Genomic DNA, 23,076 nt, shown 5'->3' on the forward strand with positions numbered 1-23,076 from the left:
GACTTAGCAAATTTTAATTATGTTGCAGTACAGTTATATGAAGGGCAAAGTACAATTATTAGAATTCAAATAAACTCATTTATGAGCTAGTTCTAATCTGTATTATTCAAAACAGACACTATTTTACATTTGCTTACTGTTTAGACTGCATATGTTTGCATGTGGTATCTGAGCATAAAAAATAAACAAGAGATGCAGGAACTTAGTGACAAGCAATGAGCAATGTGCTTCAGCAAAGAAAACTGCAGGAATGTCTCTATGAGATACCACATACAGCCAGAGACCTGCCAGAGTAACCTCCTCCATAAGTATTTCAAACAAACTTATGTGCAAAGCTCTCTTCGATATCATGCCAGACTTATAAAGACAAACCAGCTCTGAAAAATTGAAAAGACATTTTCATTTAATTGTTCCCCAAATCCACTCTGCAGCAGCTAAAAAAACAAAATTAGAAAGTCTGAGCTCCAGCCTAGAGATTATATGTGTCTAATACAAGATAATGGGAACAATTTACTGCTGTAATCGTGAGGTCTTTTTTACTGGTTCAATTAGCAAGACAAGGTAATTTGATACAACTCTGTACTAACATATTTGAAACAATGAGAATGTCATGTTTGCTGCTTTTGAAATGAACTTCTCATTTTCTAAGTGGATATGTCACTTGTTCTTGCTCTCTTTTTACTCTTTTGGCCATTGTCTCTAAAATCAGTTTCCATTATACAGAAAGAAAGCTGCAAGGACAGCAATGCAAACACTGGATTTCTTAGTTAAAATACCAATGTTTGTGAAGTGCTTTGAAAATGCAGAAAGCCAAGGATACAGATAGTGATTTTACTAAAAATAATGAAAGGACAAGGAGTATTGCCACTAGGCAAAAAAGATATTTTCCTATTGGAAATCCAGATGCTTAAAAAGAGACAAACATTGTGAAATCACTATGTAAAATGAAAACCTTTTCCAAGCTTGTGCTTAGACGGGTAACAAAAGCAGTTCAAGTGTCACAGGACACAATACCCCAGACTGTGTCTCTCTCCAAGAAATGGGCACTGTCTGAATAACCTTCTCAGCTTAAGGGCTGCCTGTGTCAGACACTAACAGGCACAAACTAGTGCCAGAAATAGCAGTCACCTCTCCAGTGTGAATGGGCATATGTTAACACAGCTTCAGGTTTGCAGCAGGGAAAGAGCTGTGTGATCTCTTGTCAATGAGCAGTGTGGGAGCACCTCTAGCAAAGTCAGTTCACCACCGTGCCCTTGAGAGAAATATTTTTTTGGTCAAGAGCCAGCCTATTTTGAAGCCACACATGCTACCTAAACTTGACAGGCTTACATTGGTCTCTCTCCTTTTTGTTATGTATGGCTTAGTATCACTGAAGTTTTTAATTGATGCATTAATTTCAGAATGTACTGTCCTAGTTAAAAAAAGAAACTGCTTTAACATTATCAAGAATGATATAACTTGAAAGCACTTAATTGCTACTGAAAAGAAAGGTGCATTCCTTGAAAATAATTCCATAATTACTGTTAAGCTGTTTGGGGATTATGTGTGCATATAAGAAAATAATTTGTTTACAAAAATGGAAAACATTCTGCTGCACTAGTGGAAACTGTACTGTGAGAGAAAATCTGCTTTGGCATATCATGTCCAGTGGCTTGTGACACTGACAACCACCTCTGATCTCCCCCAGAGTGACTTTTGTATTTGAGATGGTCAGTCTACTTCAGCACTGCTGAAGTTTACAAGGAGAAATGCCTGTCACATTTCAGTGACACCCAAGGTCCTTTAACATCTTACTATTTCTGAAATTTTTTCCTGCCTTCTTGCTATGACAGTCCCTGTTCATTGGATGGAAACAGTAGAGCATGTTTAACGAAGATGAAATAAATACATATCTCAAAAGTGTTTAATTTAAATACTGTAATTAAAGGATGCTCTAGCATTCCACACTACCAGAAACATTTTTTCTTGGTTAACCAAGGGAAAATATTTATCCATCTGTCACACAAAACAGTGTTCCAGACATTCTACAAGGAACTAATTGCTATGGAAAATTTGATCTTTAGAAATGAACGATTTGTGGCTCCATCATTACCAAAACTGGAAATGTCAAACAAAATTCCTCTGGGATCAAAGAGAAAAGAAACCACAGCCTTAGAGCCAGAGAAACACTGCTTTTTCTTTAGAGGAATATACAAATATTGAAGGACACACTCATTTTTGGAGAATGTTAAAAGGGAGAACACAAAAGGCTAATTTCTCTTTCCAGAGAATGTATTACACAGAAGGCCAACTGTGGAGGTAATGTTGCACTAGATAAATCAAAATGTATGCAACTATCTGTAGGAGACAAACAACAGAAAAAAGCCAATGTGCTCAAACTGCAGAATATTGGATGTTGTTACTTTTACCAATGACTTAAGAAACTCTCTACAATAGCTGTGTTTATGAAAAACACCTAGGATTTAATTCCAACAAGTGTTTATGGACTTTGTTTTCTTTTTCATTTCAGTAATGACAATATATAGAAAAAAGATCTAGACAACAATTTTTCACCTGAATGAATATGGCTGTAAAACAGCAAAACAGAAAAAGAAATTAAATTAGGACACAGACACATTGAATAAGTTTAAATCCAGATATGATGCTCAGATGAGTACAAATAAGACAAACCCTGATTTAGACTGAATATTGAATTAAGTCTTAGAGCAGAGGTGTTTTATCCTTCCTTTGCTTTTACAGTATCTAGTGCAAGTGGGCTCGCAGAAGGACTAGTCTACAAACACTGAAATTCCAGAAGGAACAAAATTGACAGTGTATGCTCTTGCAAGGCAAGAAGATACGAGCAGGTCAGGTATCAATGAAGTAAGAGACAAGGAAATAAAACCTTAGTACTTTACAAAGCATGCAAGTTGTGGATGCAGTCAGTACAACTGCACTTATGCATTCAGAGCTACTCAGCTCCTCCAGACATCGTAATTTATGTTACAAAATCTCTGAATGAATGAACTATGAGAACTGAAACCTCATTCTTCCTTCACAGTTGTAAAATAATTTCATCTAGTTACATTGAAATTCCCTTGCATTTTAACTGCAATGGTATTTGTCATATTTTATGTCACCCAATATGTTTTTTGATTATCAACTTTATTTATAAGAGTTTCACTAATAATTTAGTTTGTGACTTTTATACCCATTTTAACAGCTTGCTGTACTGACCAATTAATACTAAAGCCAAATAATATTATATCATGGCTTTATGACTTCAAGAAACACACTTCATATTTCAAGTTTTAATGGCTACACAGATGCAGTAAAAAAGGCATTACATTTATTGGAAGACTGTTAATGGAAAGAAATCTTGTAGCTACCCTACATGAGAAGTGGGGTTAGAATCATAGAATCATGTGAGAAAAGCAAATATTTCACAACTAAGCAAACAGTTGAACAAGTGAAAGAGTTGGCACAAGGGTGCTACAACACGCAAGGGGGAAGGGGGAAACCACAGCAGACAGGAAATCTGAGAGTGTGGGACCTCAGCACAAATAAATCCTTAACAGCATTGCACATTCCACAAGAAGTCCTGTGGGTCAAAACCCACTGGGCACATGGACAAAGGTGAGAGAAAATCCTGCCTTCTGAAAGTTGCTATCTGAAGAGTAAAAACAAGACAGATCAGTTAAGTAGGTAGACAGAGTGATAGGTAGAGAGGAGAAAGAGGAACAAAGATGAAAGGGAATATTAGTCACCTCAGTAGGCAGTTGTCTCAGCTTAACAGCTGCCTGTACATTGTCAAGTTAATCATAGGAGAGGTGACAAAAGAGTTTGGAGGAAAGGTCAGAGGCAGGATAATGAATTGGTTAAGTGTGAATTAGTAATGTGCTCTTTCCACGTGCAAGGGAAAATCATCGAAGAAGCGAGATCACTCAGAAGAAAGAAGTGAACAGTAATAGATGGGCAAAGCAAACAAGAGCTGACATCTGAACACCATTTAAAATTCAAAAAAAGCAACATTCAATAATTCAAAAAGAGCTCTGGGAAAAAAACAAAAGCTTTGTATTCTACACCACTAAGAAGGCAGACTCAAGAACAGGGAGACCAACAAGCTAGAAGACATTTCATCAGTATTTTGAATAGCTTCAAACTATGTGAGATTGTATTTATCAAGAGCAGAGAAAGAGATTTGCAATTGCAACACATTTTAGCTGTGCACCTTTTATTGAGAAATTCTGCACCTGAAAGTTACTTTGTAAACAGAATCAGCTATTTTGAAATGCTGGGCAGATATGAAGATCCAGAGAAAAGGGAAAATTGAGCAGTAAGGAATGGATGAGAATATAGCAGCTTGGCCAGAATAATTAAACAAATAAAGGTTAAAGCTTGCTTAAGTTTAGGTGATTAGACATTGAACAGATGTCTGAAAGACAGGGAGCACGTTTAAGTTGCATGAACATCCAGAAAGAGCCATCAGCAGTCATTAGTACAGAGCAGATTCTGAATTTATGTTCCCAAACATAATTTTCCAGACATTACAGACTTAGAGAAGACAGCAGGAAATAATTATGCCCAACTGCAAATCACCAGCATCCCTGCTGTGAGAGTCATCCATAGGATGAAAGCTTGGGTAAGAACTATTCAATTAATAAACTTACCGTAGCAACCTCTCAGAGACAAGGATTTACTGATGTTGATAAATTTTGTTGACTGGTAACTATTGCCATCAAAATATCAGTAAGAAAAGAACTTCCTTGTCCATCCTAAATTATCCTGAAGGGAAGAGATTATGTGAATATATTTATACCTCTGTTACCATTAATAAACAGAGAACTTCAATCCATGGGAATTACCAGCATGGCAAAACACAATAAATATCATCAATATAGAGACAATGAAACATCTTTTGGCAGAATATGCACAAATGTGAAAGAAGACTCAAATGCTACACACTGAACAAAAGATATTAACAGCAATGGATTGCGTCAAACAAATCCACCCTACTGGTATCATGGAAAAAATCTCCTTGAAAAAATTAACACCCCTAGGAAAATCAGTTAAAAGTCATACAAAAAGAAACAGTGAAGTGTTTTTGTGGGGAAAAACCCCACTAATTGGGTAAAAGTAGAAAAATGCTGTTGATTTGCACAAATATTCTTTAGTGTGAAAAATGCTCTTATGAAAAACATCTCATGCTCTATTTGTCTTAAATTCATCATGTGTCATCTTCATCAGAGTAAATTACCACCACTAAGTGCTGCATTTTCTGAAAATCTGGTATTTTCTATATCACATACTGTTAAACCAAAATTGCCAAACCCATCAGAACAAGAAGTGAAACCCTTGAGAAGAAGAGGTGCTGGAACAAGCAAACTGCAGAATGAGCATAAGTCAGCATGGAAAAGGAGAAGCAGACTGCAATGGAAATAAACTATGAGCTGTGAGGAGCTTATGGGGTTCTATGTCTTGATTTGGGGTATAAGAAAACAAACATCAAATTTTAGAGGTGGAACAAAGAAAACCAAAAATCTCCAAGCAACCAGAAGCTAAAAGTTTCATATTACTGAGGCAGTAGGTGTGACTGCCTCAAGCAAGCAAGACGCCAAAGAGCTCATCATCTTCAAATCCTAAGCACTCAGATTGACTGAACTGAGTACAAAATAATGAAAAAAATAAACTAAACTAAGCTAAAGGAGGAAGGACATCTTAAGTCATCAAAGCATTAACTCCTGGCAAGGTTTAAAACCCCCAAACTACAAATGGGACTTTGTGTGAACATCAGATCATCATATAAAATGAGAACCCAACTTAGCCACCCCATGAAAAGCACAAAGCCTTCATGAAAAATGTTTTAGTCAGATAGCAAGTAAGTGGGAGTTGCATGCAGATTTTCCCTCTGACAGTGGCTGATGGCCCCCACGGAGAGGGAAAGCTGCTGGCTGGGGTCCATATGAGCACCAGCAACATGTGGAGAGGAGGCAGCAATGTGCAGACAGGGATCCATCCAAAACATCAGGGAATCCTGCAGAAATCACTTAAGACTGAGAGTCGGCAAATGATGCCACTGTTAAGAGATGAAGACAAATAAACTGCCTGGAGCTTTACAAACCCTGTAGTCCTAAGAGATTAACAAAAAACTTTAAAAGGAAAAAGAGCATAGCCATAGCATATATATGTTCTCATGGCAATCTTACAAACACTGCAAGGCAAGAAGGATGAAATGATACATCTAATTTTAAGTAAAAACTGATATGCAGGTCATCTCAAGAATCTTGTTAATGGAAGATTTACCAGGGTAAATATGAAAGGAATTTCATAAAATATTGTGTAAAAGGAAAAATCAGTATACTACACTTACCTTGGGGAAAAAAAAAAAAAAAAGAGGTAAATATATACAGAAGAGCAGACAGAAGAAAAAAATGTTTTTAAAGTGGAAACTCTATGGTTTGTATTGGAGTATAAACTATATCAAGTGTTGTGAATGCAAGCAAACTGTGGGAATACATTTATTTTGAATCTTTTCACTTTATTTGATCCTCAACAATTATTAATTTTCCTTGGTACTCATTGACTCTTTCCACTTTTTCAATTCTTTCTGCATCAGGGTAGCTCAATCAGAAAAGCAGCATTTCTCATCAAGTTATATTACCTGTAATTCCTGTGAGGGGATGCACATTTGTACCAGGCTAAAAATTGTATTTCTCACCCTACACTACATATTGGTATTTTTCAACTCAACAAATTTAATCCTGTCGAATTTATTTCACAATCCAAACAAAGCATTTGTCAGACCTGAAAGCAGCTCCAGTGCTTTCTCACAGGGGAATTCTAGGTCTCTATTCCTCTTATCCCAAGCGAATGCATTGTGCCCTTGAGACAAAACCCTTTTCCCTACTTTTTATAACATACATTAGAAGTATCAAAAACCTGGAGAATGTGCACCTTTTTTAGCATTGTACAAACACAACAGAACATTCCTTGAGCAAACAGTAACAGTTACACCTCAGGGAAAGTCACTGCACTGACAGACAATATACAGTAAAGCCTTTGATTTAGCATTTTGATATAACCAGGACAGTGAACAGACAAGACAATACAAGATTAAATTCTAAATTTAAAACAAATGCAATCACATATTTTCTCAATACTGTTTTCTGAAAATAAATACCAAGCCTCAAATCTCCATCTCCACAAGCAATGGCAAAGCTAGGGAGTACAGTCTGAGGGGTTTTGTCTTTTCACACACTTCATGTGTGACCAGACAGCTCTGATGGGGAGGTGGCAGCACATTATGAGTTCCCTCACCCTGTTCTGCCTCCTCCCTTGTTCAATGTGCACCTCAGCCTGCATGAGTCTGTCAGCCAGCTCGAGGCCAGCGCTCAGCTCTCTGCGTTTTGACAGTGTGCTTGCACTCACTGCTGCAAGCCTCATTAGGATCCTCAGTAATGGCAGGCTGAAAGCCACTTCCTAAACAAGAGTAAAATGAAGATTGATTAAATGGACAATGAAAAAGTACTTTCAGTCCAACCTTAGCAGCTGGCAGTGTGGATACCTAAATGCCTTCACAGCAAAGACAGTGATGTTCTCTCTGTGCTGGAAGACCCATGACCGCAGTACAACAGGCTGAAACGCAAAGAGCTTGGCTTGGAAGTAAATTTGAAAGCTAGTCAGGAGAAAAGTCGAATGTAAAGAGAGGTCACATAACCCTGCAGAGGATGTAGATGTTTGAAAATCTGGTTTTATTCCAACTTGGAATGAAGTGCCAGAGCTTTGAAATTCTATGAAATATGTTTCGGAGTCGAGGCCCTCAGGTAATCTGCCTGCCTATCTCAGAAGCACAGACCAGAAGAAAATGGAAAACTTTTAATGGAAAAAACCTATTAGTTGGCTTCAGTCAGGATCTGATATCTTCAAGTCAATGAAGTTTTACTAACATTTAAGTAATTTACAGAATAGAAACCACAGGTTTTATTCTTTGAATACTGATTCTACACCAGCATACTACTAATTTGATTTCTGTTCTACAAGCATAATTTTTGGCTTAGACATGTGTTAGATAAATATACATGACACAGTATATAAATTAAACATGGTTTTATTTATAATAAATACTACTAATTTCCCCCGTTGAAATTAAGGCAAAATGTTAAAAAAAAAAAAATCAAAGAATTATAAATCAGACCTGCATTTACATCACTACCATGAGGGTGAACTAAGAACTAGCAGGGGATATGAAACAGGTATTCTGTAGACCTAACAGCAACTCTCTCCGGAGAGAGGAAAATTTCAGCACAACATACATCTCCAGGAAATGAAAATGTTTTAAGGATATTGTACATAAAAACCTTTCATTTCTCAGAGCATTTAAAAATGCCAAGCATGTTATGTTTGCTGGTCTCTGTTTAAAATAGAGTTTGTGGGAAGGTGCTTTCATCATTGCTTAATTGAACCTGGAGAAAACTTGAAACATCCACTTCGCTTTGTCCCTCTTCTGCTTCCCGCCAGCACACCTCAATTCTTGTCAAATGCAAAAACAGTGAATAAAATATGCAATAACCTATGGAAATTTTTCCATTTTAAGTCCTATTAAGAAATACCCAGTCCCATGATGAGAATCAGTCTACTTCCCAAAGCTAAGGCCCTGCCTCAAGGCCTTCTTTTGGCCTGTCTCCAGCTACCTGAGGATGGGTTAAAAGGAGCCTTTGCTCTTGGTGCCTTTATAACCAAATAAATGTCCTCTGCAAAGCATTCTTAAAGGCAACTTCATTTGCTGAATTCCTAAAGCAGGTTGACAAAATCTATCTCCTCATTTAATCTCCTTTGAATTTGTGTCCATCTAACTTCTAAGTAATACTGGCTCAGAAGCCAGATAAAGAACAAGAGACCAAACAAAACCGATTATTTTCATCTTGTAACACAGCAGGGCAAGACTATGATCTTGCTAATTTCCTATTCCTCCTCTGATGTTCATGTGTAGCAACTATTTTTTAAATTAATTTGTGCTGACAGCATAAACTCCTGCTGCTCCTTGTTGAACATGACGAAGAATTTTTTTGCTGTGAGGGCGGCTGAACTCTGGAATAAGTTGCCTGGAGAGGTCATGGAGTCTCCCTGTCTGCAGATAGTCAAAAGGCATCTGGACATAATCCTGAATAACCTGTCTAGTGGACTCCAGTTGACCTGGGAGGTTGGGCTAGATAACCTCTAGAGGTTCCTTCCAACCTGATCCATTCTGTGATTCTTTATTTGCTCTGAAATACAGGAATTTCTGTAAGATCAAAATATTTATCGATCTAAAAACAAATGTTCAAATGTTGATTCCCTTTCTCAGCAATTCCCAGAAAGGTCTGGGTTGGAAGGGACCTTAAAGATGATCTAGTTCCAGCTCCCCTACCACAGGCAGGGATACCTTTCACTAGAGCAAGCTGCTCAGAGCCCCAGCCTGGTTTGGAACGCTTCCATGGATGGGGCATCCACAGCTGGATGTGTGGCCCATCCTGGGCTGTGAATGTACGTGGCTGGATCATGTCCAACCTCTCATCCTCCAACACCCCCAAGTCCTTCTCAGTATGACTGCCTGGTCACTTGTAAGAGGAGACAAAATAAGTGAAGCCCCTAAGCAAGCACAGGGCTCTTATTTAAAGAGAGGGTCCTTGCTGAGGACGACCCAGGAAACCAGTAGAAAGCACGTTTTTACAAACTCAAAGTGATACTTTTTACACCTATTCTCACAATCAGCAGAAGCAGCTGTTACTTCCATTTATGGAAATTCGCAGATGAATCGCAGCACTATTTAATATTCCATTTAAAAAAAGAACATCTGGTACAAAAAACTCCTGAATCTTTAAAAATTATTCAAAAATAAGCTAAATAGCAGAAGTCCTAACTAGGGAAAAATTATGTGGGGAGGTGAGAAACTTATAATGTGTAAATCTAAAATTAGCTCTTGACATCAGCAGTCCCCAACTCCTGTTGAAACTGTAGAAGCCATAAAATCAGCTAGCTGGTTAAGTGCTTCCAAAATAGAATAAATTCTCTTAAAACAGTCTTCAAAAATATTACTGCTGATTATGAAGTGTCTACAAAAGCAATCTGAATCAGGTACCCATCATTGTAGCCGTTCTTTCTAGTGGTGGACCAAGAATTTTTTTTAACATGCTGTTAATCTATTTGCAGATAATTATCTAATCTGGTTGACCAAATGTTAAAAGAAAGAATTTGCTTTGACACAAGGATCACAAGTATATGGGGCAAAAACATTACAGCCATAATAAAACTACCACACACAATCTGAAAAAAAGGAGAAAAAACCATGGGAGATCTTGCTCAGCAAAACTTCACAAGAAAACTCCTAGCAAACTGTAAAATGAGTGATAGGGTATAAACTTCAACCTTTACTTCAGACAAACTAATGAGAGCTCCTTCAGTGTCACAAGGAATGTTATCAGAAGAAATAATGGCTATTAGTTTTCATTTCAGTTTAACTGAAGGACAAACTTTTATATAATAATTGATTGTGAGTAAATTAACTGTGTTTTGGGGTTAGAAATGTTCAACACTGAATTTTCACAGTAGCTATGAAATCAGTTATATTTTCTGGAAACCAGGATAAACTAATGCAATGACTATACCTCTCTCTTCCGGTGAGAAGGAAGGAGGCAGAGCAGTCTTGCCAATCAGACAACATCGCTTTGGAGAAAGGATTGGATTAGAAATAGTTTTGTCAGATCTTATCTCCGCTATAAACTAATCCTCTCTAGCTGTCATTTTATTTCAAAGAGACACTCATCCCATGGCAATCAACTGCATATTAGTTTTGCAGATGTTCAGAGTGCGCTTTTTATAACACAAGAATCAGCCACTCTCAGTTATGTAGAAAATACACACTTTAATACACTGTCTGTCTCTACCAATGTGTGTGTAATAGTTTTGTTGCATTAATGTGCCTGCTTGCTTTCTTTTTTTTTAAATTTATTTACTCTGTTTGGCTGGTTGAAGCAATTTACTCTCCTTGGGAAGACATTTGTCTCTCAAGAGGAATGCAACAGAGATGTTTATAGTGAGGCTATAAAAGCAGGGAGGAAGGATAAGCAGTAACCAAGACTATCACATCCAATTAAAATTGCTGGTATGACAACAGGAGAATTTAATTAAGTATGATAGCAATTTAAGAAAGCAGAACAAAGAATAGCCAACACAAATTGAAGAAGAAAATAATTATTACATCTTTGAAGATCATGGGAGGTCAGCCCCTCAGTTATTTGTTTTAGTCCAGAAACAGCATACCCAGCAAGATCCCAAAGAAGAGGATGTCAATTACTGAGTCTTTGAAAGCCATGTAGAGAAACAGAAAGCAATTACAGGAGAGCATAACCAAACAGTTGTTTGCACAACAGCAAATGTTATGAGATTCTCAAAGTACATAATACATCCTCTACTCAGTACTTAATCACTAAATCTCCCCTTATATTCTCTCAAACACAATAGCTGTTTAACTGTTGCTTTCAATACAAAATACTGGTCAGAGCTTACATACAGTGTGGGGTTTCTTTCTTACTGTATTCCAAGACAAAAATTTTATTATATAACTGCCCAAATTCTGATACCATAAGTATTTGTACAGGCAACAAGGCACAGATCAATTATAGTCATATTATCCTGCATTCACCTCTATAATGAATGTGAGCATGTTTCATCAACAAAGTTTTGTTTTTATAGAAAAAATAACACACTACAGCTTTTGTTGTCACTAGAGAGGTAGATCTGGTATGTATCTCTCAACTCTGCTACAGTGTGACACAGGATGGAAACCAGCCCCATGGGAATATCTAGCAGTAATACAGGCCGCAGCACTAAACACCACACAGCCAGAATGAAGAAAATACTGAAATAATTAAAATGCAGACACGAGGTGTGACTTTCTTATGCTGTAAATCACACAAGTGCTCTGGGACATATTGGCCTTGCACACACACTTCAGTGAGTGCCTCCTCATGCCACCAACACCACACTGAGGGTGTAAAAGACTAGAGAACCATGGTACAATTCACAACGTATATTGGTACCACCAGACTTGTAGCATCAGTCAGGCCTGACTTTTCACATGTGAGGCATGGCTGATTCAAGGATAAATATATCCATATGCTGCTTCTCTTCAGCTGCTGTTATCAGCAGCCTTAATTAAAATAAAAAAACCAAAACAAAAATTAACAAAAACCAAACAACCTAAACAACCTTCACAGCCAATACAAATGTGCCAGCTGAGCTCCAGCTACCAATACTGAGCCTTACCTCTCAGTAACACAAAGACACAGCCTTAGTTCCAGATCTAATATCAGTGCAAAGGACCTGCAGACAGCCCCCAGCTCCTGTTCTTCTAAGTCTAGACCTTCTGCATTGGGATAGATTTCCAAAATTGATTTTGCTTCATTTTAGATACCAAAATAAATTACATTGGCTGCAGCAAGCACTGCATTCTGTCCCAAAACCCCCAACTCTACATTGCAAAACTCAATTTTACTCTGCCTGAAAACACACAAACAGAAAGGATTGCTTCAGGTTGCAGTTTCAGTAATGATGCAAATGACAAAAATCCCCTTGAAGCTGACTTATTTTACCACTGAGACTTCTTTTTCATTGTTCTGTAAGTGAAATATTTTATCCTTGAACTTTCACCTTGTAGTAAGCAAGTGCATACAAAATCTAAGCCAATGCCACTCTATTGATAGCAAAAAAACCCCAGTCATTTTCTCATCCAGTCATTCAGTCATCAGCTGGATGGACTATATTAAAGGATGCAAGAGCACAAAAAGCAAGGAATTGGACTACACCATAAATCAAGAATTTGCTCAGATTTTCAGTGAAATGTAAAATCTCAAATGTAAAATCTTAAATTCAAGATCCCTTCTTGCAGGTTAAAAAAAAGTCAGGGAGGCCACTTAAAGGGTGGTTTAAGTGGTTCGACATTCTGAGCATATTTTTTGAACATCCCTTTACTAGAGATTTCGAAGATCCTACAAAATAAAAAAATCCTTTAAGCCTGTATTTCAATTTGCCTTGAATTCAATTTGTTATGAATTCTGTGCTTAATGCTGGAGAAAGAAGGAAAAAAATATATACATTTTTCAACCTTGTAATTAACAACCACAACAACCAATTACAGCGGAGTACAATGAATAGGATTTATTGTATTGCAAGCAACTGTGTAGAGAATGGACTCAAAAAAAGCAAATATGCTCTCCAGGACAGTGCAGGTCTAAAAGCTCAAACACTAAGGTGAGAGAGATGACTTCAAAGAGGAGAGCACTCAGCTTACAAGAAAACAAAAGGAGCAAAGAGTCACTGACTGAAAAATCTGATTTTGGCCTCTGAAGACCATCACTTCCAGATAAAACCCAATCAACATACACACTCATGATAAAATTATAGGAAAAGGAGATAAAAACAGCAGTAGGTTCATATGTCTGCTGCTGATTCTTCACTTTCCCTGTAAAAGGGAACTGCCTGAACAACTCTCACCTTTAGAGACTTCTGACTTGTGTCTTATGTAAATAGGATTGTTTAAAAATTCCCAGCAATCATGAACAAACTTTGACAAAGATAATACTGAAAATCAAATTATGCTACATATCTAATGCATCATAAGCATCATGCATCAATAAATGTGATAAAGAATTACTCTTTTCATTAGTTTATGGGAAAATACCAAGCAGCTATCACATTGCGATGTACTTGTACATGTGACAAACCATCAAGTCACTTCTCAGCCTAACTGGAAATCCAACAGGCTTCCCATGAAACCTCGGTATTTTTCCAGCCCATCATTGGACCAGTTCAATTGCCAAATTCAACTGAGCAAATCCTTGCTCATCCAAACTCCGTTTTACTTTGACAAGAAGAAAGTGTTTGGGTAGTAGAGTTAATTTGAAAATATAAAACGCTGTGTGGGTTTTAGGTGGCAGATGAATACACTTTTATCATTGCAGAAAATGTTTGTATGTACACAAAGGAATGTTACTTTTTAGCTCATATACACTGTACACAGGTATGGAGACACACACATAGCAGAAGAAGAAAATCTGGTTCTGGATCTCCTAAATCCAAATCTGATGCCTGTTCCTGAACATACTTGGGACCGGCAGCCTGTGGCACACACACACCAAGGCAAACCAACATTTCTGGATTTCAATAATGCTTTCAGTGCTGACTGTCACAAGATCCTTCTGCACAAAATGTCCAGCACACAGCTGGATAAACACATGATGTGTTGGGTGAGCAGCTGGCTCACTGGTCAGGCTCAAAGGGTCACAGTGAAGGGGGTGACACCAGACTGGTGACCTGTCACCAGGGGGTTACACAGGGCTCCATCTCAGGCCTCTGTGGACTCTGTGACATCTTAATGAATGACTTGGATGCAGCACTGGAAGGGATACTAGGTAAGTTCACGGGCAACACAAACCTGGCAGGATATGTTGGCTGCCTCAGAGGCCCTGCAGAGAGATCTTGATGAATCAGAGGACTGGGCAACCACCAACCATGTGAACCTCAATAAGGCAAAGCGCTGGATTCTGCACCTGGGATCTCTCAACCCTGGGGAATGAGAGGCTGGAAGGCAGTGCCATGGAAAGGGACCTGGGGTCCTGGCTGATGGCAAGTTGAACATGGGTCAGCAGTTCCCTGGCACCCAGGAGGGCCAGCCTTGTTCTGGGGGACCTCAGGCTCAGCATCAGCAGCTGGGCAAGGGAGAAATAGAAGAACATGTTAAGCTATTAGAGAGCATTGAAAGGAGGGTGGTGAAGAATAAGAAGGGCCTTGAGGAGAAGCCATGTGGGGAGAAAGTGAGGTGACTTGGCCTGTTCAGTCTGGAGGAGACTGAGAGGAGATCTCAGTGCAGTTACAGCTTCCTCATGGGGGGAAGAGGAGGGGCAGGCACTGATCTCTGCTCTGTGGTAACAGTGACAGAGCCCAAGGGAAAGGCCTGAAGCTGTGTCAGGGGAGATTTATGATGGATATCAGGAAGAGGTTCTTCACCTAGAAGGTGTTTGGGCACTGAAACAGGATCCCCAGGGAAGTGAGCACAGCACCAGCCCAACAGAGACGAAGAAGCATTTAGACAACATGCTCGGGCGTGTGGTCTGACTTGGTGTGTCCCATGCAGGACCAGCAGTTGGATTTGATGACCTCTGTGGGTCCTTTCAAACTCAGCAGATTATGGGAATTATGTGGACTTGATACTTGTCTGGAGCCCTCTACCTCTCCCTGTTATGTGTTTTTTCTGTCCACCTGAACAAAAACCATTGCCATCCGTTCCCACTGGAAACAGCTGAATTTTTACTGCAGATTTCAGTGGAAGTGGCACACAGGTGAATCAGATTCTTAACTCCTATTTTCAACTTCATTCACTTCACCTCATATCTGTATATCATGCTTTTGACTGAAGACAGAATCACTTTCCTTATTAATAAAAAAAGGAATAGAAAAATAAACAGCTAAGTTTTTTCCTAGTCTTTGTTAGGATACATGTAAAATAAAAAAGAAAACCATCATGAAATAAGATTTTTTTTTAAAGGGGAAAAAAAAAAAAAAAGAAAAGACTAAGTTACCATAAACTTTGGACACACAAAGGCTGAATCAACCTTTTGGTTGGAAAAGTTGAATAAATTTTCCTAATTCTCAGTAAATAAGTTGATTAAAGAAATAAGCCTGGTTAGAGCACTATGAACCACTAAAGCAAATCCCTGTCTATAGATCTCAAAGACTCACAATTTGCTTCATGATCAGATCTAATATCTAGTAAAACAACAACTATGCCACTGCATGAAAAAAAACCTGTATTTTTTCAAATAACTACACTTTAGAATAACTGTTATTTTCAACAGAGAGACAACAATCAAATATAATAAAAATCAAGGCTTTTTCTATCATGAATGATCTCATTCCACAGAATAAATGTTACTTCTCATTCTATTCACAGTAACAATGAGTAAAAGCACGTCGAAAGTTCAATTACATGAGGCAATTTATATTACATTTGCTCCTTAAACACTCTTTCCTTTTTTTTCCACTTGCCCACAACATGGCAAGAACTCCTCAGTACTTAATTTATAGGCTTAATTCTATTTTCCATGTATATTTTACCATTTCATTTATCAAGTTCTTTTATTCATGAAAGTAGCAGTGTAGCTTCTTTTCATCCAAGGTAATCTCATTTTAATACTACATTAGCCTGTAGTATTTATACTCATTTTAATCCCATATTAGTCTGGGATAGAAAAAAAGGAAATTTATTTTCAAAATCATGAGTAGTAGATTATACTAATACCGAAAGCTACATGATTTTAATTTTCTTTGAGAATAAATATAAACAAATAAAACAGTACCTATAGAAGTTAGTGCAATAAACATAATACATACACACAGGCCAACATACAGGATGTATTTGCTGCAACTCAGAGATTTGGCAGCAGCTATTTTTGTTGAATACACCTTTTCAATAATTATAACCCAGTTCTTTCATGCAGATGAGTTTAACTTCTATTAAATGTTTAACAGTAAACAGTTCTAATATCTCCAGCATGCTTGAAGTCTGGATATGATAGGGTTTAGTGACTTCAAGTGTGCTGCAGAAACCATGCAGTGTAGAGAGAGTTGAGGAGTGGTACTCTCCAACCTGGGAAGTGTCAATGCTCACTGCATTGATGGCTAGAGGTTGTCATGCCTCAAGGAGCTTTGTTGGCTTTTACACATTGCCAATGCTCTGAAAATTTTGCTAGATAAACTGCTGAATCTTGCTTGCACAGCCAAAAAATGTTCTCACTTCTCTTTGTATGAGACCACCAACCCCTGCCACAGAAGCATAAGAAGGGACCTTGCAAGTGGCAGGAAGATGCACAGTCACATTGGCTGAGGTTTCTTGGCTGGCAATCCCTCCTTTGAGAAGAGGCTGGAGGCAGCAGTTCCTTCAGCACTTACACCCAGGCCTTCCAGAACCTGCCTGTCAAAGCTCCATCAAAATCCCTGGCTGATGCTAGGGCTCTTTCACACATGGCTTACTGGATTTTCAATGTGTGAAGTTTTTCTCTATAAATAAATGATTGAATTAGCTGCATTGTCCCTCCTTTGTAGTCCCATTATTAGCTCCTGGAGTCCGACAGAGAAGAACACATTCAATTTCTGCACTCAAGTGATAAGGTAGCTTCCTTAGCTAAACAGAAAAAAAACCTGAAAGCAGAGATGTACTGACAGCATTTTGGCTCAGTGGAGGACATCTGGCTTGTGTACTAAAGTATTGCTTACCAAAGTCTTGTTACTCAAACTTGTTTCATTATCCCCAGAACCTCTGCTGCCACCTGATTTCCTTGGCCTGACCCTGCTCCTACCCAGACTCCTCACACTTGACTTTTGAAGCCTGTGATTTTTGTTGTCATGCTGAGCTGGCAAAGACATCTAATCTAAGGACATCTTATTTTTCCCTTATATGGCTTCTCCTATCTGTGATATTCATCCCAAATCAGAAGAACATGAGCAAAAAAAATCTCCACCCCAAAATATAAAGCAAAAAACTGACACACAGTTCACATCCGTCACCAGTGCTATCAGACAGCACAGCAAATTTTGTGCAAGACAGTAGGATATTTAGTAATCACAAAAGTTTCAGTGGGAAAAGTTTACTTCACCTGTGGGACCTAGGCAGCTATTTGAGAGTAGAGAAGAATTGCACCAGAAAAAAATCAAACCTGAACAAGTCACCAGTATACCCCTGGCAAAGTATTTTCCTGCTGCCACAAACTCATCTGCGGAGAGGTGTCAGTCTCTGCTAGCTCCAAACCTCTGCACTCCTTAGCCCCAGTGAATTTCACTCTTCCAGAAGAATTTTTTTTTTCCCTCTGCTCCCTCCATCTCCAGCTCAAAGCAACAAAGGATATTTTGGAATTCAGCTGGCCCCTCCCTCTCACTTCACATTAATCCTTTAGCAAGAAAGGAGGAATACTGTGATACTTGCTCCCAGAGTTTCCTGCCTTTCCATGCTGTATGGAGGGCAAATTAATACATAGTGTTTAAAGAGAAGGTAGGCTTTTATTTCCACAGCCAGAGAAGTGTACTTACTTCTTAATCTCTATTTTATTAACAGTGTAAGTACAGATCTCTTCTCTGCAAGCTCTAGAGATGGAAGAGGTGGAGAGAAAGAAGTGCCTAACATAAAAAGCAATACTGCTTAAAAAAAAAAAAAAAGAAGAAAAATATTTCAAACACTGAATTTCAAAGAGTCTGAACAAAGATAAATTCTACACAAGCAAACTCCAGTTTACAGACTGCTTATTTACACAGGCCAGTGTCTGACTATTTACTCTGCAATAGTTGTTACTTGCATAGTAATCAAGACCACGCTTACTACAGCTGTTGCAGAGTGAATGAACCCTCTTCTCAGCTGAACAATGACAGGGTTCAGCCAGAGCAGTCATCTAAGAAGGGACCAAGCAGCAGAGATTATGTGAGGTCTGGGGAGAGAAGCAGACAGCTGAATCCAGCGAGGCAGCCAAAAACTTCTACTGGGCAGAAAAAGCCCAAAGGGCTTTTCTGCATATGCAGTTTTTTCTTATTATAATCACAAGGTTTACAAGCTAAATCCACTAGGTTATGCTGAATTTCCCACCTAAACTGACCATGGACAAGGCACAGGTTTTGGAAACAGCAAGATCATTAAATTGTTTAGGAATATCTTTGCCCACTGGCAGTCCATAGAGCTTTATAATTTCTTTGCTCCTATAGAACAGCTGCTGGTTTGACTCAAAATAACAGTTTTTAATATCCACTGGAAAAGCAACCCCTGCAAACTTCTTTTGCAAAGACTTTGTGTTGTAGCTCACTTGTTTGGTTCATTTCCTCTCACTAACATAAATAAGCTATGGCAATAATCACATTTCTATTTGAGTAACCCTTCTTATTAAGAGGCTCCTGTAAATTTATCAGTCACATATTATACTCCAAATAAATGCTGCTATCCTGGAAAAAACCTGCAATATGGAGCTGATGTGAGAGTCTTTGAACCACAGTTGCAGAAGAAGAAAATGATCTTCCCTGGTAGACTTACAGACACCACAAAAGGAGAAGCATTATGAGTGTCTTGTTTTTTAGGATTTTTTTGGTGTTTAATACAGGAATTGTTTTGGTGGGAGGGGGATTAGGATTTGGTTTTGTTGTTTTTTTTACTGGTCTTTTGGTTTTTGAAGTCTTGAGTGGCCAATGCCAAAGTAAGAACTCTAAAGTAAATTTACTTTCTTGGCAACAGCTTCAAAAGATGACAATGACTTTGTTACTATGCCCAAGTATGTAAAAAAAGAGATAAAATGTATCTTCTTTTAAAAAGTGTTTCTCTGTAAGAACAAAGCAGGAGTTTTGTTTTGCTGAGTTATAGTAGTTTGAGCTCCCAACTATTCGTCTTTGAAGTTGCAATGTTAAATATCTGATAATGCATCTTACCAAAAAATAAAACGCTTGTGACATGGGTGATGAAAACACTGCAGAACAATCAAAATATGCCTACAAGTTGTTTAAACCTTATGAAGCACTACACACACTTAGATAGAACAGCAGACCCTCATTACTCAGAATTAGCAAGCTTCAAGTGTGTAATGAGGACAGTAAAACACCCAGCCAAAACAAATGAAGGGCAAACAAAACTTTGAAAAAGAAAGCAAGAAAGCCAACTTCTAGCTAATGTTTCTAAAAGGCATTCACTTGAGACTGGATACACAGTATTTTTTATGCAGAAGTAGGTTTTAAGCTTGAATTTCTCAAGACCAAGGTAATAGCTAAGTACAGAAGAAAAGTAATGCAAGTTAGAAACAGATCCAAAGATAAATTATTGAAGAGAGAACGTGTATTTCTATGGAACAAAACAGAGATTTTTAAGCTCTGGTTGATAATGAAGAATATACACGCATGCAAAACCACATTTGAAACACGGCACAATGCCATGTAAAAAGAACCATGCCACTCATTTAAAAAGATTGCACAACTTATGGTAAAATGCAATGTGCAGGTCTTTTGTCTCTAAATCCCTAAGAACCTTTTGAAAATCTGGTCCATATTGCTTGAAACCATGACTTTAGACTATCACCTCAAACTCTTCATGCAATTCAAATTTTCCATATATTCCACTACTTCTCACTACTATTCATTGGCACAAAAGACAACAATATCAACATCATTTTATGTAAAAGAATAGAATTTCTATTAGATAAATACATTTTATCCACAAATACATATATAAGATATATATTTCTCTAAATACGAAAACTTTCAATTGTAAATATTTCAGTAGTGTGGGTCACAATGGCAATACAATACCTTTGAGCTTCAAACAGAAGTCTGAGGGGTAATTCTTCTGTATAGTTCCTAAATGCTTTTGCTCATGCAAGATGAGGTTTTATTTGTTCTCTCTTTAAATGTACATGCACATTTAGGAACATGAGTAAACACCCTTGCATGCTGATCTTTGAATAGAGAATATTTGAATTTTTACTTGGGGGGGCTTACCTGAGTTTATTTTTATTACCATTATGAAGTCAAATAAACTATACTTTTTGACAGGTCACTGTGATCTTGGTCAGCAAAACAAGAAGCTAACCTATCATTAAAAGACATACCTCTGTGAGGAATGATTTGGCTGTGGAAGGGTTCATGATGAGAATGGCCCGTCTCAGGGTATCCCGGTAGCGGTTCAGTTCTTCTATTCTCATAGAGGCAAAGAGCCCCGTGATCATTTTATTGATGTTGTTTTCTACTTTCTGTAATGCTACATCCATTCCCTGTTGAGATACTTTGTCTAAAAATTCTTGTATTCCACGGATATCTAGAAAAAGGAGAAGGCAAACAAGATATTAATTGGTACGTGGAAAAACAGACACAAGTTACTGTTCCATTTATCTCACAGAAACTTCGTCAGGCAGATTCCCTACAGGCTTTCTGTTAACATTCATTAAAGCTCTTCCTGAGCTATGCTCATTGCAGTTCTTAAAGTACTAAGACAGAGAAAGAATGGCCACAAAACAGCTACTGTCCTAAACAGCCATTAGAAAAAAAATCTACAAACACTTTTGGAAATTTTCCTAATTTGGCCATTCAATTATCACACTTGTTCCTAATCTTTCTTAAAGGACTTTCACACTAAAATCCATATAGGGCAATGAGACCATGGTGACCATCACACACTTCTTCCTTCAGGCAAGGGTTGTTGGAGGACAACTGAGGATGAGAAAGGCAGGAAGGAGATTGTTTTCTTTTGTGAAACTCAAAACTATGTCATCCATGCTATGTAGCTTGATGTATCTAAGTGAAACTTGGGCAGTTCACTCATAAAAAACTCTTAATGTTGTTCTAAACTTCACAACTATTTATTTTCTTCAAAAACAAAACAAAAGCCACATATACAGTTGTTGCAATGATACTGTCTGGTCTCATCTCATACAACTGGCTGAGTTTAGTAAATTTTCCCCAGCAAACTGCTCCTGTAGAGCTTTTTTGGCTCACTCTGGGTAAACCCTTCTTTAAGAATGATGTAGAAAGGAAGACTTGATCAGCAAAATGCTGACTGAGTTTACTACCTGGCTTGTAACACGTTTATAGTCTACCAAACTGAAATGTCTGGGTAATCTTCACATTTTTATGCTGCCTCTAGCTGGCCCAAGACTTTGGAAGGGCTTTTTCCAGCACTGAATTTCACAAGCATGCTTGACTTTTTATTTCCCTTTGCTCTTTTGGATGGCTTTAACTAAAACTCCAATGTTTATGTTTAAAAATTAAAACCATTCAATGACTTCACAAGTCAGATCAGGGCCTCCTGGACCTCAGGAAAATCCCTTCAGCCTCACTGAGCCCTCACTATCTGACCCCTAGTCACCACTGCAGATGCTCAGGCTGTTTTCAGGAGCTAAGCAAGCAGCTGCCCAAGGTGACTGTCCCCTCCAGCAGTCACTGTGACCTGCTGTCCCAGAGGACACTCAGCAGGACATCCCTCCTTCCCTGCTGGCATGCAAGCCTCCCACACACCCAACTGCTCTCAGCTGCGGGAGAAAGAAGCAGCCCTGCAGTCAACACAACACACACCAACTGAAACACACACTATGGGAAAGGGAAAAGAGCAAAAGGAAGGAAATCAGCAATGCCACATAAAGAGAAATTTCTGTAGAAATTTCTTTCTTCAAACATTTCTTCAAAAAAAATAAAGGTTCCTCAGGTTTAGGAGGGCATTTGTGGTTAAAATCCACCAGAAAATATTTCTCCCATTAGAATACTCAATCTGGTCTCCCTTTGATGCATAGTCCTAGATCCAGCCTCTGAGGGAATTCCTCAGAATTTTCTTGTCTCAGTCACTCATTTTCCAGAAGAATGGTCAGACCTGAAGCTACAGGCTTCTTATGTGTCTGCATGAGATATCTTATAGTTGAGAAAGCTTCCAATTAGACTTTCACAACAGCTTGGCTACTCAGATTTTTGTCCTGACCTACCAACTTCCCCTGCCCCCTGCTCTTGGGGGGTGCCACAAACAGTAATATTAGGAAAACAAAGTTCAGTCTGCACAGGAGAAAAAATGCCCTGCCTACATCCAGCAGGCATCAACTAACTAGAGAATATTACAGAATATGCTAATATTCTCCTCCAGCCCCAGTTTACTGAGATGCTTCAAATTATGAAGAAATAGCCATACAGCAGCTTGTAATCAAACAGTACTCAAGAGTAACCCAACAGGGTTAGTCTTGGAAGTCCATCACAATCACCAAGCTGGGTCTCCTGTCTAGAGCTCCAAAATACCATGAACTGGAAAGAAATGGTATTTTAGGCATTTAAGCTATTATGTTAGACATTCATCACCAAAACTTCACTCTCTAGACACTGCCAAAATATCAGTATCACTAAACACTTGTATGATAGTTTAACTGTGAATAAAATACATGCATGCCCTAAAAATAAAGTTCCATAAGAGAATCAGATACTAATTACAGCTTCTATTTAATATCTAAATCAGGAAAATTAGATTCAATCTAATCAGAGATGTTAGAAATTTTTGGCACTTTAAATACCAAC

At 38.2% G+C, this 23,076-nt stretch overlaps 1 protein-coding gene across 8 annotated transcripts in view; it reads right to left on the reverse strand.

The window, feature by feature from the left end:
• Nucleotides 1-23,076, reverse strand: part of GRID2 (glutamate ionotropic receptor delta type subunit 2) — a 677,007-nt gene that overhangs the window by 247,159 nt on the left and 406,772 nt on the right. For all 8 annotated transcript variants that reach the window (XR_010439884.1, XM_064711069.1, XM_064711071.1 and 5 more), the window contains one exon: nt 20,640-20,845. Coding sequence is in view for 7 of the 8 variants with exons in the window: in XM_064711069.1 (XP_064567139.1) it covers nt 20,640-20,845 (206 nt within the window). In the remaining variant the exon portion in view is untranslated. The remainder of the gene's footprint in view (nt 1-20,639; nt 20,846-23,076) is intronic.

Source organism: Zonotrichia leucophrys, chromosome 4 (assembly GCF_028769735.1).
Source record: "Zonotrichia leucophrys gambelii isolate GWCS_2022_RI chromosome 4, RI_Zleu_2.0, whole genome shotgun sequence".
Taxonomy (NCBI): domain Eukaryota; kingdom Metazoa; phylum Chordata; class Aves; order Passeriformes; family Passerellidae; genus Zonotrichia; species Zonotrichia leucophrys.